Genomic DNA, 15,263 nt, shown 5'->3' with positions numbered 1-15,263 from the left:
CCTTCGTTTGTTCAAACTGTCACTAAAAGAATAAAGAATAAAGTGACGGTGATAGGCGCCCGCCACCTGCAGTGTGCAATGGCGGTGACTGTCAGTGTAGTAATACACGGGCGGCTAGGCAAAGGCGCCTTTACCCCCAACACATAGATTACTCTTGACTTTGTATTACACATAGATTTTGATTAATTTTCCATCTTGGAGGATTTTCTATAATGATTTATGCTCATTTTATAGAGATTATGTAGGCTGAAATTGATCTGTAAATGTATTTTTCATATACTTTATCATTGATGATTATTTTATGCTAACAAGATAGCTAGCAACCTGGAAGTCAATAGCACTGCAATGTGACATGTTAATAAGATGCACGGCAATAGAAACTGCCTTAGCCCAAAAATGTTGTAGTAAGCCTACTTGGATAAGCATACTGTGGACCCTCTCCTGGATAGTCCTATTCATACGCTCATCCATACCATTCTGGGAAGGGGTGTAAGGGGCAGTCAACTGATGCTTAAAACCCCGTTCATCTCACAAAACTGCTCAAAGGCATGTGAGACCTGCTCATCTCCATTATTAGTCCTTAGGCATTTCAGCCTATGCCCAGACTGATTCTCGGTGAGAGCAAGCCAACACTAAAAGAGATGGCCAAGACATCAAATTTCTGCTTTATGGGACAAGCCCAAACCTTACATGAATAATTGTCAATAAATGTGACAAAGTACTTCGCACCCCCTAATAATTGACAGGGCATGGGTCTATATACATCTAAATGCACGAGCCAAAGGATCACCCATACATGAAATACGAGACTTTTTATGTGAATTCCTAGTCTGTCTTACCATATAAACAATGTTAACACGACTCAAAATATAAGTAGTGAAAAGGTGGAAGATACTGCAAAGCACTAAGCATTTTCATTCCCTTCAATGACATATGCCAGAGAGATACATGTGGGATAGAACCCACTGACAAAACATGGTCAATAGTACCAAATACAACCAAGGGGTAGAGGCTTGGCAAACTTGGCACCTCTTGCAAGAATAAGCCTGCCACAAGTTATCTTCCATGTAGAATCATCAAAGCATATATGATAGCATGCATCATCAAGCTACCAAGCAAACATAAGGCTTTTAGTCAATGCGGGTATATGATGTACATTATGCATAATAAAAGTGCTACCAAAGGGAAATTGTAGAGTGACATCACCAATGGTAACAATAGCAAGAGATCGATCATTACCTAAGTGTAGAGTACTAGATACACTGCAATAGGTATGAAACCACTCGTGGTAGGGGGTCACATGAAAAGATGCACCCGAATCCAAGAGCCAACACTGTGCATGCATAGACTGAGCCTCAATCAGTTGAGAGGCATCTCATGAAGAGGCTACTAAGATGTAGTCACTATGGGAGTCCTCAGGTTGCATGACATTTACCTCCTCAATCTTTACACTGGACTTTGTAGGTTTAATGCTACGATCATTGGATCTCTCCTACACTTTTTCTTTCCCCTTTTCTTTCTACTTGTCATCACATATCTTATGGCACTGCAGCCGTATGTGTCTTGCTTTCCCACAATAATGCATGTAAGATCAGACTTACGTCCACGGGACTTATTGCGTCCACGTGACTTAGACCGAGACTTCTGAGAGTCCTGCCCATGATGATCATTATCTTTCTTGCTACTTCTACCACCTCTAACGGATAAAGCATGTGAACTGTGGGAAGCATAATTGTTTTTCCTATTAATTTCTTCAGTCAAAAGAGCACTTTCTACATCTTTCAATTTTAGCCCATCAAGTTTGTTGGTAAAAATCGCAATGCAAAATACATCCCAAAACTTAGGTAAAGTGCCAAAGTAGAAACAAAGGATGGAGATTATCCTAAAACTCAATACCCTGTTGAAGTAGATTCTTCATGATAGAATGAAAGTGGCTAAAGTGAGCAAATTCGGTCCCCTACTTCATATGGAGATCCATCAACTGTTTAAACTAATACATCTGTGAAGTTCTTGAATCTTTTCCCATAGATTCCATGTACTTTGATCTTCATGTTCAACAACATTATTATTGTAGACATCTTCAGAGAGCGATAAAATAATAGTGGACTTGCATAGTGCATCTAAATCAGCCCAATCATCATAATCCATGTTCTTGGGTTTAATGCCTTTGTTTCTTAGTGGCTTAATCTGTAATTTCTAACCAAAACCTATCATATTTGAGACTTCCAATAGCCATAGTTGGTGCCATCCAACTTGGAAATGTTAAACAAAGCTGTATCTTTGAGATGACAAGCTATAATGAGTCAAACAAAGGCAAACTATGCAGAAAACACTCAAACCATTGCTAAAACAAGCTGAAAATAAGAGAAAGTACTAAAATGGCCAGATGTCCACCAAATAGTACCAAAAGTATATCAAAATGACATGGTTAAGCTCAGTAATAAAGACATCACACTCCGCATAAAATAGCTTGATGTAATAAATCATAGTAGTGAGAAAAAGAGAGCAAATAATGAGCTAATGGTGATCCAAAGTCAAGTATGACTGTCAGGTGATCCCCATGAAGCGGGTGTGTAACAAACACTGTAGTAGCCAAGAACCATGAGCCAAACACCCAAATGTGTTAAGAGCATTTGATGTTAGTAGGAGGATACAAGCCCTGGAAAAGGTCGGTGTATGCTCAAAGAGAAGATAGATCAAATCAGTCCAAAAGCATCCAATGCAAACAAGTATCTATCAAGAGCATAGACATGTAAGAGATCCGAGTCCCATCTACTCAAGAAGCTCAACTGCATAAATCACAAGCTCTAGAATATCCAAAGGTAGCATGAAGCTCCCACAAGTAGAAAGATCAATGTCAATCAAGCAACCAAGCTCAAAGATAGCATGTGTATACATAAGGCATCATGGAGTCAAGACCGTATATCAACGGAGCATCCAGAGCAAGGGATCGGTCAAGAATCACCTATCACATCGAGTACATCATGTAACAGTCAAAGTCAAATCTCTGACAACCCAAATAAGCATCCAAGAGCTCCAAAGTATGCAAATGAAAGCCCAATTGAAGCTCCAAGTGGCAATCAAACACAAACAATGTAAGGAGCATGCATTTCTAAATATGCATTAAAGCATGTACCGAAGGGTCAAGCATAGGCCATAGACACAATGACCATCACAAAGCACGCCACTGTAGACCAATGTCAATCAAATGCCAACCAAGATGGAGATTGATCAAAGCTCAAAAGGCATCTTGGAGGAATACAAGACATGTGCCAACCTCCGTATACATTTGTGTAGTCATATGAGTCACGCGGGAAGCACTCGTTGGTGACCAATAGGTAAAGCATACATTGACCAAATAGGCTTCAGCCCTAGTTATTACAACAATAAACTCACTGTCAAAACTGTGTAAATCAGTCCTCAAATCAAGCTCAAAGTCACCTCATATCATGGGCATATGATATACCAATGTACTAGCATCAATGGTACACATCATAAGTGCATATAGAACACCCGAATCATGGCCAGGAGCAATAGGTATATAAAATACTTGTTAAAAGAGGTTATTCCAATATATATAGCAATGAATACACTATCAAACCAAGCTATTTTAGTACCAAAATCAGCTCCAAATCCAATCCAAAACATAGGCATATCATTCACATACATGTAGACATCACCCCAGCATAACTGAGCATCATAAGACCAACAAAGTTGACCATAGAAGCATCAAATAGAGTGCTGCCATGTATTTCTAGCTAGCAAACCTCAGCCAAAATAGAGAGAATGAAGTGGTTAAATCAGTCCAAAATCAACTCCAATCAATGACATAGCATCCTCGAATATATAAGCATCAATCCGGCCAATGGGAATGAGTGTAGACATCAAAGATAAGTGCTGCCCTATTTTATGACAGTCTGTGGACTATTATAATAGTCCAAAACTGAAGCTTAGCACTCAAATTGAATGCCAACAGTGGAAGGATCAATGCCAAGCATCAAAACCAAGTGTATAAGTGCTTGTATAGCTGCCCAATGAAGAAGATATGCTATAGGAGATGAAAAACGTGAGTTGCTGCTAAAAAAAGGGCTTGTTTCACACAACATGATGCTACACCAGTAGGGTGAGGGATATGGGGGGATGCTCCAACTTATTCAAGAAGGCTCAAAGAGTGCCCAAGAAGAATGCAATCGATAGGAAGCTCGAACGGAGTGGCTATGACTACCAACAAAGAGATGACTGTTGTAGATATTTGAATGGAACATGAAGAAGAAGGCTCTTATACTAGTTGAAGGGAGGTGAGCCTTGAAGTGGAAGCATGAGCAGGAGTAAGAGCTATGGTGGAAGGAGCAAGAGCAAGAAGAGAGAAAGAGACACACAATGTGGGAACTCCAATAGTCACAATGTGTGACCGGCCTTCCCTTTATTCAAATGTCACTAATAGAATAAAGAATGAAGTGAGAGTGAGATGGGAACCCGCCACCTGTAGTGTGCAAGTGAGGATAATGTCAGTGTAGTGATACATAGGCGGCTAGGCAAAGGCGCCTTTACCCCCAACACAATGGAGCACTAGTTGGCTTCCCCTCCATATGGAGGCAATGGAGTACTAGTCGGCTTCCCCTCCTCCATATTGAAATGCTGCAATACTTTATCAACATAATCCTTTTGATATGGATAGAGCAATACTTTTATTCTATCCTCAATTATATGCATATCAAGAATGTGATTTGCATATCCCAAATCCTTCATTTCAAAGGTGTCTATTAACTTTTCTTTAGGGCATCAATCCCATGCTTATTTTTTACAACTATTAACATATTATCCATATAAAGGATCAACACTATTAAGCTACCATCTTTAGCCTTTCTAGTGTATAAGAAATCATTTTTCTTAGTTCTCTTCTAGCCATGAGACTATGTAAAGGCATCAAACTTATTGTACCATTCTCATTGGGCTACTTTAATCCTTAAAGACTCTTTTTACCTTGCAAACAAACTTTTCTTTGCTATATTCCACAAAATCCTTTAGTTGTTGCACATAGATATCATCCTAAAGGTCAGCATTCAAAAATGTTGTTTGTCTTGATATCTAATTGTACAAGGTCCATGTCATCCTTAGCCTCCAAGCAAGCACAATGCAAAGAGTGGTCAATTTCAATATAGATGAAAAGATCTCATCAAAGTCCATATCTTGTTCTTGTTTATAGCCTTTTCCCACTATTCATGCCTTGTTTTTGGTTATCACTTGTAACCTTCAACTTATAGATCCACTTGGGTAGCAATGCATTTTTTTTCCTTTGGCAAAGGAACCAAAACCCAAGTTCGATTCTTCATAATGGAATCCATTTTAGACTAAATAGATAGCTTCTACTGAGTTTATAATCATGAATCATGGTCTCTTTATAACAAGATGGCTCCCCACAATCTATAAACATTACATAGTCAACCCTAGGTTGAAATCTCTCAAGAGGACAGGAGATATAAGTAGATCTGTATAGCACAACATGCTTACTTGGAGTGGTAATTTCAATCTCCACTCTTCTTTTATGAGGCACCGTAGGGCTCTCAAGCCCTCTTTTTGCACACTTGTGCACTATCACTAGCCCAATGTGGCCAAATAATTGGTAGCATTGCATCTTGGAAAGTAACCTTTCTTGTTTCCACTTCCTTAAGGCTATTTATGCATCTTCTTCTCATTAAAGATTGCATCATTTACTACAAAAAATGTTTCTACCTTCTAGATCCCAAAGGTAATAACCAATATTACCACTCTGACCATAGCACAAAAATATGCATTTGGTTGATTTTTACTCTAACTTGATATACCTTTCCTTTGGCACATGCACATTAGCTTCAAAACCAAATAGTCTAGTGATTGTATGAGAGCTTTACTGCCAAATACTTTGAAGTGATCATATCCAAAGTAGTATTCGGTGACCTATTTATCAAATTATAGTGGTTTCCATAGCCTCACCCAAAATCCTTGAGTAAAACTAGCATTAGATAGTATACTCTAACACTCTTTCATTTATCATCCTATTCATATTCTCTGTAATACCATTTTAGACAAGACTGCTAGGTGTTGTGAGTTTTTTAAAAATCCCAAGTGCTTCACAAAAATTTCTAAACTCATGAGAGACATATTCTTTGCTATCATTAGTTTTGAGGAACTTGGGTCTCTTGTTAGATAAATTTTGTATAAGTGCCTAACATTTCTGAAAGCGCACACTTTCCTAGTTGCATTGTCAATGAAGAGGATAAAGTAGAATGCTCCAATAGACTTTGGAGGCATAGGCTCACATACATCATTGTGTAATAAGTCAAGTGGCTCACCCCTTTTTCTATTTAAGTTTTTTATCATGGGCTAAACATGATTTTCATACATACAATGTTTATAGACAGAAAGATTAGAAAAATCAAGAAAAGACAAGTAACCCAAATGAGATAGCATTTTCATTTATTTTTTGGGTAGTAGGTATCCCAAATGATGATGCCAAAAGATATATATGGTTTCTTGATTACTATAATTATATAATTTTTTTATTAAAGATAGCTCCAAAATTGTGAGATCTACAATTTGCAACTTATGTCAAACAACTTGTAGACTACAAATTGCTTATTTCTAACAATCTGTCATTGGTTACTAATGCTTGATAACCTATATACATGGTCTCTATAGTGAACACTATAAACCTTGATCTATTTTGCAAGTTTTTAACAACCTATGTAAAATTATAGAAAAAGGAAAACACCATATGCAACACTTACAAGTTAAAAACAGAGCCCAAAATAGCTTTAGATTGAATAATTGACATGTCAAATCTAGTTGGTGAACCTTGTTCCAAATGAATAGATTTTTGCTCTTGCCATGTTGGATAGAAACTCCTACCCACTTTAATACTAATTGATGGAGTTGGAAGGAAAATGGAAATTTTTCCTTATTACTCAAAGAATAAAGAATGAGTCTATACATGTATACCTCAAGGGGATTCAATATATGCAAATCCTCTATAGAGTCTCTATATCACATGTATTCAAAGGGTATTAGAGAATACCATTTTCTTGCATGTTGTAAGGTAATAAAATGACCCCTTTTCCTTTAAGAAACTTACAATTTTTTTTCAAATTTTAATTTAACAAACCCTTTTGTAAATGTAATTGTATAAATTTTATTAAATAAAATAACCCTTCTATTGATCGCATGTGGGAGACTTACATTTTTTGGATGACTTTCCCTCCCCCCGGTGGGACATGTATAGTTAGGATGGTTAGTGAGTAAGATGGGAAGTTGGCTACATTAGCCTTTACCCTAATAATAGGTTCAAAGATAAACATTTTTCTACCAACAAAATTATGCTACTAAAGATAGGCATATTTCAATATGTCAACTATCATCTTGTTAAAAATCCCATGCAATCCCATATGAAACTCTCTAAGGATGAAAGGAGAGTTGATTTTGATGCTTCAAAATATTGGTCTTTGATTCACATGTGTGTACATGTAGCCTATATATTAATACTAGATATGATCAATCGTTTGGTGTTCAATCATTAGCAAATGATATAGTGTAAGATTACACAACCATTCTATGATCAGCATTAAGAAATGTATCAACTATTGGAAAATCAAAGTTTGCAGCAAGAATAATGTGCACAAGAGGGAGAAGAGAGCTCAAAGTACAATAACAAAATCTTGCTTACTAAGTTGCTTAGAGTACAACTTGGGTACGCTCTCTCTTTTGATAGTGACCCATAGGCTATTTATATAGCTGCTGCCAAGCTAGGGTTATGGTTTCCCCTTTCCCCTTAAGGCCATTCACATCCATCTGCCCTCATAGACCCTTGCTTAGGGTGAATTCCCATGCATATATTCTAACACCCCCCCCAATGACAGGGTGGCATTGCATCACAAGACATGTTAAAGTTCCCTCCCTCAATCAAATGGGATGCCTTTATAAATCGGGCTACAAGGATATTCATAGGTAGAGGATGTTACAATACTTAAAAGAGTTGGTCATCTATGGATTGGGAGGCAAAGTTGGCCTCTAATTCCATAGGTACTTGTGGAATACTGGGACACTTACTGGTGATATGTCCGGTCTTTTTGCATTTATTGCACTTCATTTTGTCAGGATATTTCTTCCATCAATTGCTTACAATATGCCCTTTTTTGTGATAGAAGGGGCACTTAGTAGAAGCAATATGGACTAACACTTGCTCACGAGAAGTAAATGCCGAAGTTCCTTCAGTATGTTTTCTCTTCTCTTCATCTAGGCAAGATTGGATGGTACTTGCTAAGGTTGGGTTTGGGATATTAGTTAGGGTAGTCACAAGAGTGGGAAAAACCTTTTTCACAGACTTCAAAAGAATGGCAATGGCATCTTCATCATGAATGGGTGCTTGAATGGAGGCAAGCTATGCCATAAGCCCCTTCATATGTGAAATAAACTTGCTTAGATATTCTCCTTGTTTGTACTCTAGGCTTTAAAAAATCTTGAGAAATATCTTGGAGTTCTTCCCTGTAGCATCGTAGAGCCTTTCAAGTTCATCCCACTTGTCCTTGGTAGTGGAGAGTTGGTCAATATTATGAATTAAAGAATCATCTAAATGAAGCATGATGATGGCCTGAGCCCTTTCATCATCTTCTACATCAAGGGGATTGGATGGGTCAATAACTTTGGTCCCTTTTATGAAGGGCTAGTAGCCTCTTTCCATCATTTTGTATTTTACCAGGACTTGCCAAGGATGGAAATCTTTTCCATTGAACTTGCAAATTTGAGGCCTTACATCCACATAGGTCATGGCCATTATAGGAAGGTCTTACTTATTTCCTTAAGCAATGGCAATGTCTAGTCCTTTACAGATGGTCAAGTACAACCAAATAGCAGAACTGATAGCCAACTTTTAAAGTTGTAGAGTTGAAAATGGTTGGAAATCATACATATGCAATATCTCAAGATAGGATTTAGGAGGTCCTATTCTCTGAACAACTCTTGATTTAAGCTTTACCGTTTTCCTAGGTTTCAACGAGATGAGCTTTGATTGGACTTCAAGCTCTTCCTAATAATGTGGCCTATTAGAGGAGTTCTTGGTGGAGCACAGCTTATCAGTCAACTCTATGCTAAGGGATGAATCAGAGGAGAGTACAATAACACTCATATCTCTGATGTACCAATAGCAAACTAATATTGGGATATGGTCTATGTGTTTATAGTTGTACACATAGCCTTACAACCAAGCAAGAAGAGGCTAATGTCATAAAGCACTTGATGGATTTGATTTCCTGATAAAAACACCAAATTGAGTCAATATCCAGCTAGGAACATGATTGAAAAATGCAACATTAGTGCTTACAAGCACTCATCTCAAAGTTTATGCCACTTGACATGTGAAATGTGGGTTGTTTGATGAACTAAGGAGGTCCACCGAGGGTAAGCGAATTTGAAATAGAGCTTTCAAATCTTCAACTAACTTTGGAGAAGATCAATTAGTGATTAGAATCATTGTTAGTGATAGCAGTAGTGTGAAAAATTTGAAATATGAAGAAAGCTTGAGGTTTTGGCTATAACTGCCAAGAAATAGCTAGTTAGGGTTTGCCTCTGTGTGGCCAACAAAGAAGGAATTTTGTCCAACCCTTTTAGGGTTAGGAAGCCCACTTGGAGGGCTACCATTTCCCCAAGAAGCCCACCATGATTGTGCCTTCTGTAGTGCACGCACCAGTACGAAACTAGATCTGCACCTGTCTCTACGTTTTTCACAATGCCGCCTTCCACGACGCCCAATGTTGGCCTCTAATGTGCCATGCCAGGTCGCCTTGTGTTGGGGAATAAGTGTTCAGTAGAAGTCAAGAGTTGAAATGCTCTCCTTTGGCTTCCCCATGTCCTCCAAGGTCAGGGGGTCAAGGTTTGGCTATGGAGGTAAGAAGGAAAAGATGAAGATGATGGAAAATCATGTGCATTTAGTGAAGCTGAGGATAGAGGAAGCTGAAAGGATCAAAGGAGGCTCTGATACCATGTGGAAAATCAAAGTTTGCAGCAAGAAGAATGTGCACTAGAGGGAGAAGAGAGCTCAAAGTACAAGAACAAAATCTTGCTTACTAAGTTGCTTAGAGTACAACTTGGGTACACACACACTCTCTTGACAGTGACCCATAGGCTGTTTATATAGCCTCTACCAAGCTAGGGTTATGGTTTCCCCTACCTCTTAAGGCCATTCACATCCATCTGCCCTCATAGACCCTTGCTTAGGGTGAATTCCCATGCCTATATTCTAACAGTGCTAATTTTCTAACTTTATTGTGTACACATGCAACAACCCAATGAAGAGCATAGTCTATTTGATTAGATAATGTGTAAAATGAAGCAAGTTTTAAAGATACTTGATGTCTTATATTTGCTACATGAAAATAAGATTCCATGGTTATGCAGCAAATACTTGTATGATATATATTGACCCAAAGGAAGGGATGGATCTATTAGGGAAGAGAAAACATATGGCCTGACAAAGTTGCAATATGTGCTCAATCATATGGTTGTTATGGTATTTCACCTCCCTTTACCCTTAATCTCATTGTGGGGAGAATGATAAGATCAAGATCTATATCAAAATCTTAAGTATGAACCAATACTTGAATGTTAGAGTTGGATGTGCACACAAACACAAGGTCTAGGGTAATAGATTACATATAAATGAACACACAAATGTAATATTTTAAATTGATACATGCTTGTTAGTAGACTACAATAAATAATGGGTAAAAAGTAGATCTCAAAAATTTATTATTAGCTTGTGCATGTTAACGGGACATACGTTCCTCCCTTGGTTAGAACAAAAAATATGGTCTATATTTCCATCTAAGATTTATATCATACTGAGATATGAGAGGTGTACCTGTGTCTATAATTCCAATAACTATGTTGCTTTCAACTGTGGGGCTTCGAGGGGCTGAGGCAGTCAAGCCAAGGAAATCCCAACTCCTTGTGGTTGAAAGCCTCATTTTTTGGCTTCTAAAAACAGAAAGAACTCCATCCATCTCTGTTTAAAAATAAGTGATTGAAATCAAATTTATGAAAAAATGCCTTCAATATTTCAAAATCACATATTCTTTAATGTGATGTGGGGAGGAAGACAATATACAAATTGAGATATATTAGTTATGCAAACAAAAGGTAAGGCCTTCTAGTAGGAGAGATAGTTCTAAGAGATGTGCAAAATTCAATGTTCAAAGTTCAAAACATTAGTATATGGTTGTATGATGAGAGTCTCAAGAGTGCTCATGGTTATGTGTTCAAAATACTTAGTGCATTGTTGTATGTTGGGCACCTTAAGTGTAGTGATGGTTCATTCTAACAAGTGCACAATTATATGGAATCTAAAGCATGTGAACGATTAAGTATCTCAATGAGCCACATCAAAGTTTTTTGATAATACACTTTTGAAGTAGTTCAATCACTTCAACCACATAAAGAGCTAGATAATAGTATCCTAATAAGAAATATCAACCAATGAGTTCGAGCTTATTAAGTTTTATGTAAAGTAGTCTAAGAAACTAATAAGGTTGAAATGTTATTGTGGCTTGACTTTTCAAAATAATATAAGTGCCCTCATGTATTAGAAAAGAAAATCAATTTTCTAATTAGCTTACCTTTCAATTTGGCAGCTTCCCAAGAGGAGAGCATTGCAGCAAATCCATTGAAGCTCTTTGTGTAGCTAACAACATGAGAACCTCGTGCCATCACCTCACTATCATTAAAACATATGTGAAATTTACAAGCCTGAGAAAGTGGCTCACATTTATGTTAAATGTCATCCAAAAAAGAATCGTGTGTTTTGCTTATCAAGGAGGGTCCTACTAAATTATGATGCCCACTACAAACTAGAATTGCTATTAACAAAAAGTCATGAACATACCTTTTGTGTATGTATGAGAGGAGCTTGATATGTGAATCCTTGATTGTATTATATGTGGATCCTTTAGGTAAAGCTCCTAAGTAGACAATATGGAGCTGCGAAACATTACAACATGGATTATTAGTAGATGAGCTAAGTTTTATAATTGGATATAATAAACTGGACAAAGTGGAGCATGCCTCATTGATTACTTTAGACTTTATGCAAGTGAAAATATTTGTAGTGCTCAATGCTCTAGATGATATAGATGGATGAAAAAAACTAAAGTTGCAATTTGTAAAGTAAGCCATTCCAATAAAACTTATGCTATTGTTATTACCCATTGAAGCATTCAATATTTTTATTGAACCTGCATTAATGTGACCCCTGGAAATTTTGCTCATGACCCTTGAGCTATCATTGATGTGACCCCTTGAAATTTTGTTCATGACCCTTGAGCTATCATTAATGTGACCCCTTGAAATTTTGTTCATGACCCTTGAGCTATCATTAATTTGACCCTTAATTTTCATAGACCTTACTTTCCACTTTCATGCCCCTTCATTTCCTTTATGACCCTTGAGCTATCATTAATTTGATCCTTATTTTCCTAGACCTAACTTTCCACTTTCATGTCCCTTCATTTCCCTTATCCTCCTTGACCTTCCATTTAGCATTGGGAGGAGTTTTCATGATTGAACATTAAGAGGACTCTTCATGATTTGTTTCTTTCAAAAAAAAAGGCATCATATGACATAAGCCTATCTACATACTCAAAATATTACTAATTGAGGATGAATTAAATTAACATGCAACCTACTCAATCCTAGTGGACCTTGTAATTACTAGTGACCTACTTATGTTACTGAATCTATCATTGCCATTTCCTATTTTGGTATGCCAAAGACAAAGGCCATTGTGATCCTTATCAAGGGAGCTTGGAATAATGATGATGTTGTGCACATATCCTTTTAATGATTTCTTACTTATTATACTAGTCTTAAGGAAGTTTGAAATTGACTTCTCAAGCACTTTTTCTCTTTCCTCTTCTCTCTATATATTTACTTACTTACTTATTTATTTATTTATATCACCAAGAGAGCTTGCCTAGATAAGAGTAGAGTAAGATTCAAATAATCACTTGAGATGAGAGGATGAACTAGTTTGTTGACAATGGGAATTGTAAAAATATTAACATAGCAATACTAGAGCCTTAACATGTCTAGAGTATTCTTAGAGCCTACTACAAATTTCAAGTAACATAAAAACATACATGCAAATTTGCAGCATAATCTATAGTTTCAAAAATAAATAATACATTGGGATAAAGTTACAAAAGGAATCTACCCAAAATTAATCACAAAATATCTTTGTATAAAACCAAATCTTTGTTATATAAGTTAAATATTAAAACCTATCTAAGGACCCTTGAAAATTTACATCACCACCTTACATAGAGTGATAAGTAGTTTAGGCAACGCAATAGATATTTACTCTACAAGTTTGATGTATATTGATTTGCACGTGTGAAATGGGAAGTACAAGTTTTAAATGCCAAGTGTGTTTTCCAAGGATAGAAAGGATGAATACATAATGTACCTTTAATATCAAAATGAATATAATGAATGTAAGAGATGCTTAGTAATGGGGTCTTATCTTTCACACACATGCATGTGTGTGTGTGTGTGTGTGTGTGTGTGTGTGTGTGTGTGTGTGTGTGTGTGTGTGTGTGTGTGTGTGTGTGTGTGTGTGTGTGTGTGTGTGTGTGTGTGTGTGTGTGTGTGTGTGTGTGTGTGTGTGTGTGTGTGTGTGTGTGTGTGTGTGTGTGTGTGTGTGTGTGTGTGTGTGTGTGTGTGTGTGTGTGTGTGTGTGTGTGTGTGTGTGTGTGTGTGTGTGTGTGTGTGTGTGTGTGTGTGTGTGTGTGTGTGTGTGTGTGTGTGTGTGTGTGTGTGTGTGTGTGTGTGTGTGTGTGTGTGTGTGTGTGTGTGTGTGTGTGTGTGTGTGTGTGTGTGTGTGTGTGTGTGTGTGTGTGTGTGTGTGTGTGTGTGTGTGTGGCCAATGCTTTATCATCTACATTCTTACTAAACCAAAATGTTATGTCTTCATAAATTCCATGTGCACTCTTTGTGGACTTCCTAATGCTCATAGGTTAAAACCTCTCTCTCTCTCTCTCTCTCTCTCTCTCTCTCTCTCTCTCTCTCTCTCTCTCTCTCTCTCTCTCTCTCTCTCTCTCTCTCTCTCTCTCTCTCCCCATGTGCATGCCTAGTGTACAAGGCTTGAAGCTTGTTGCTCTAGCAACTCCAATGCCTATTGAAATAGTTGCAACATATACTTACCCTCAATACTTTGTGATTGGACCCAATCATGGCATGCCACTTTCACTTGTACATATAAAGGGAAAACACTCTTGTTGTCCACAACCTATCATGTTCATATTACTATATTAGGAGAAATTTGTATTAGTTGAAGGGACTAAGGAGCTCTATGTGCATGTAGGGGGTTGGATATTTACTAGTAAATCAAGATACATCTCTCATGGCTCCTAATTGAGCTAATAGTTGTACGAGAGTTGTACATTGATATGAATAATTTTTTACAACTAGTCTTCAAGCAAATACATTTAGGTGATCCATGGATTTCAAGCCTTACACTAGCAATGATATCTCTTTCAAGTGGAAGTCACCACATAAATTTAGCTCAAGATTGAATGTTGTGCGAGTGCCAAAAGATGCAGAGTTAAGATTGAGGGGATGCAAACAATAAAAGCTCACATGCCTTGTCACTTACATAAACATTATGTTAGGGCAAGGAAATGTGATTCTGATCATCATGGAGTCTTATGTTGAGAGATGCACTTCTGCCTTGGTAAATTCAGGCTTAAGAAAAAAGCAAGTGCTCCGAAGTCCCCAAGTTGTTTAGTTGTTTGGGTTTTGGTGCTTGGGTGGGAGCGAGGGGAGGGGGTCTTATGTGGAGAAATGCACTTCTACCTTGATAAATGTAGGCTTAAGGAAGAAACAACTTCTCCAAAGTATCCCAAGTAGTTGGGTGGGTGGGTGGACTTACCTTCTTCTGAAAGGCCTTGGAAGGAGGTGGTAAGGTGGCGAGACAACATGGCAGGAGGAGGAGGAGGAGGAGGAGGAGGGCGAGGAGGATGGACTGCAGCGCGCGAGCCATTGGTATTGCAAAACACTCTCGATGGATTGCAGCTGCCCTCCCTTATTAATATCATCACCTTAGGATCGTCCTTAGCTGCCCGCGGGGCGTCGTTCCTTAGGTCGCCCGCTTGGAAGCCCACGCACCATAGCCGGCAAGAGTCCCACCACCACCACCACCACCAACTCTAGGCATTTTACCTTTCACAAACGGCAAATTTCTT

The 15,263-nt window shown here is 37.9% G+C and overlaps 1 protein-coding gene across 1 annotated transcript in view; it reads right to left on the bottom strand.

The window, feature by feature from the left end:
* Nucleotides 1-15,061, bottom strand: part of LOC148031368 (subtilisin-like protease SBT4.14) — a 30,577-nt gene extending 15,516 nt beyond the window's left edge. The window contains exons 1-4 of the mRNA XM_087685565.1: nt 14,951-15,061; nt 11,909-12,003; nt 11,643-11,740; nt 10,889-11,032 (exon numbers count right to left, since the gene is read on the bottom strand). Of these exons, the coding sequence (XP_087541691.1) occupies nt 10,889-11,032; nt 11,643-11,740; nt 11,909-12,003; nt 14,951-15,061 (448 nt within the window). The remainder of the gene's footprint in view (nt 1-10,888; nt 11,033-11,642; nt 11,741-11,908; nt 12,004-14,950) is intronic.
* Between the last annotated feature and the right edge of the window lie 202 nt (nt 15,062-15,263).

This window comes from Lygodium microphyllum, chromosome 9 (genome assembly GCF_053477565.2).
Source record: "Lygodium microphyllum isolate KBCC chromosome 9, Lygodium_microphyllum_v1.1.10, whole genome shotgun sequence".
Taxonomy (NCBI): Eukaryota; Viridiplantae; Streptophyta; class Polypodiopsida; order Schizaeales; family Lygodiaceae; genus Lygodium; species Lygodium microphyllum.
The sequence above is the reverse complement of the archived record's forward strand: the minus strand, read 5'-3'. Positions and strand labels throughout refer to the sequence as shown.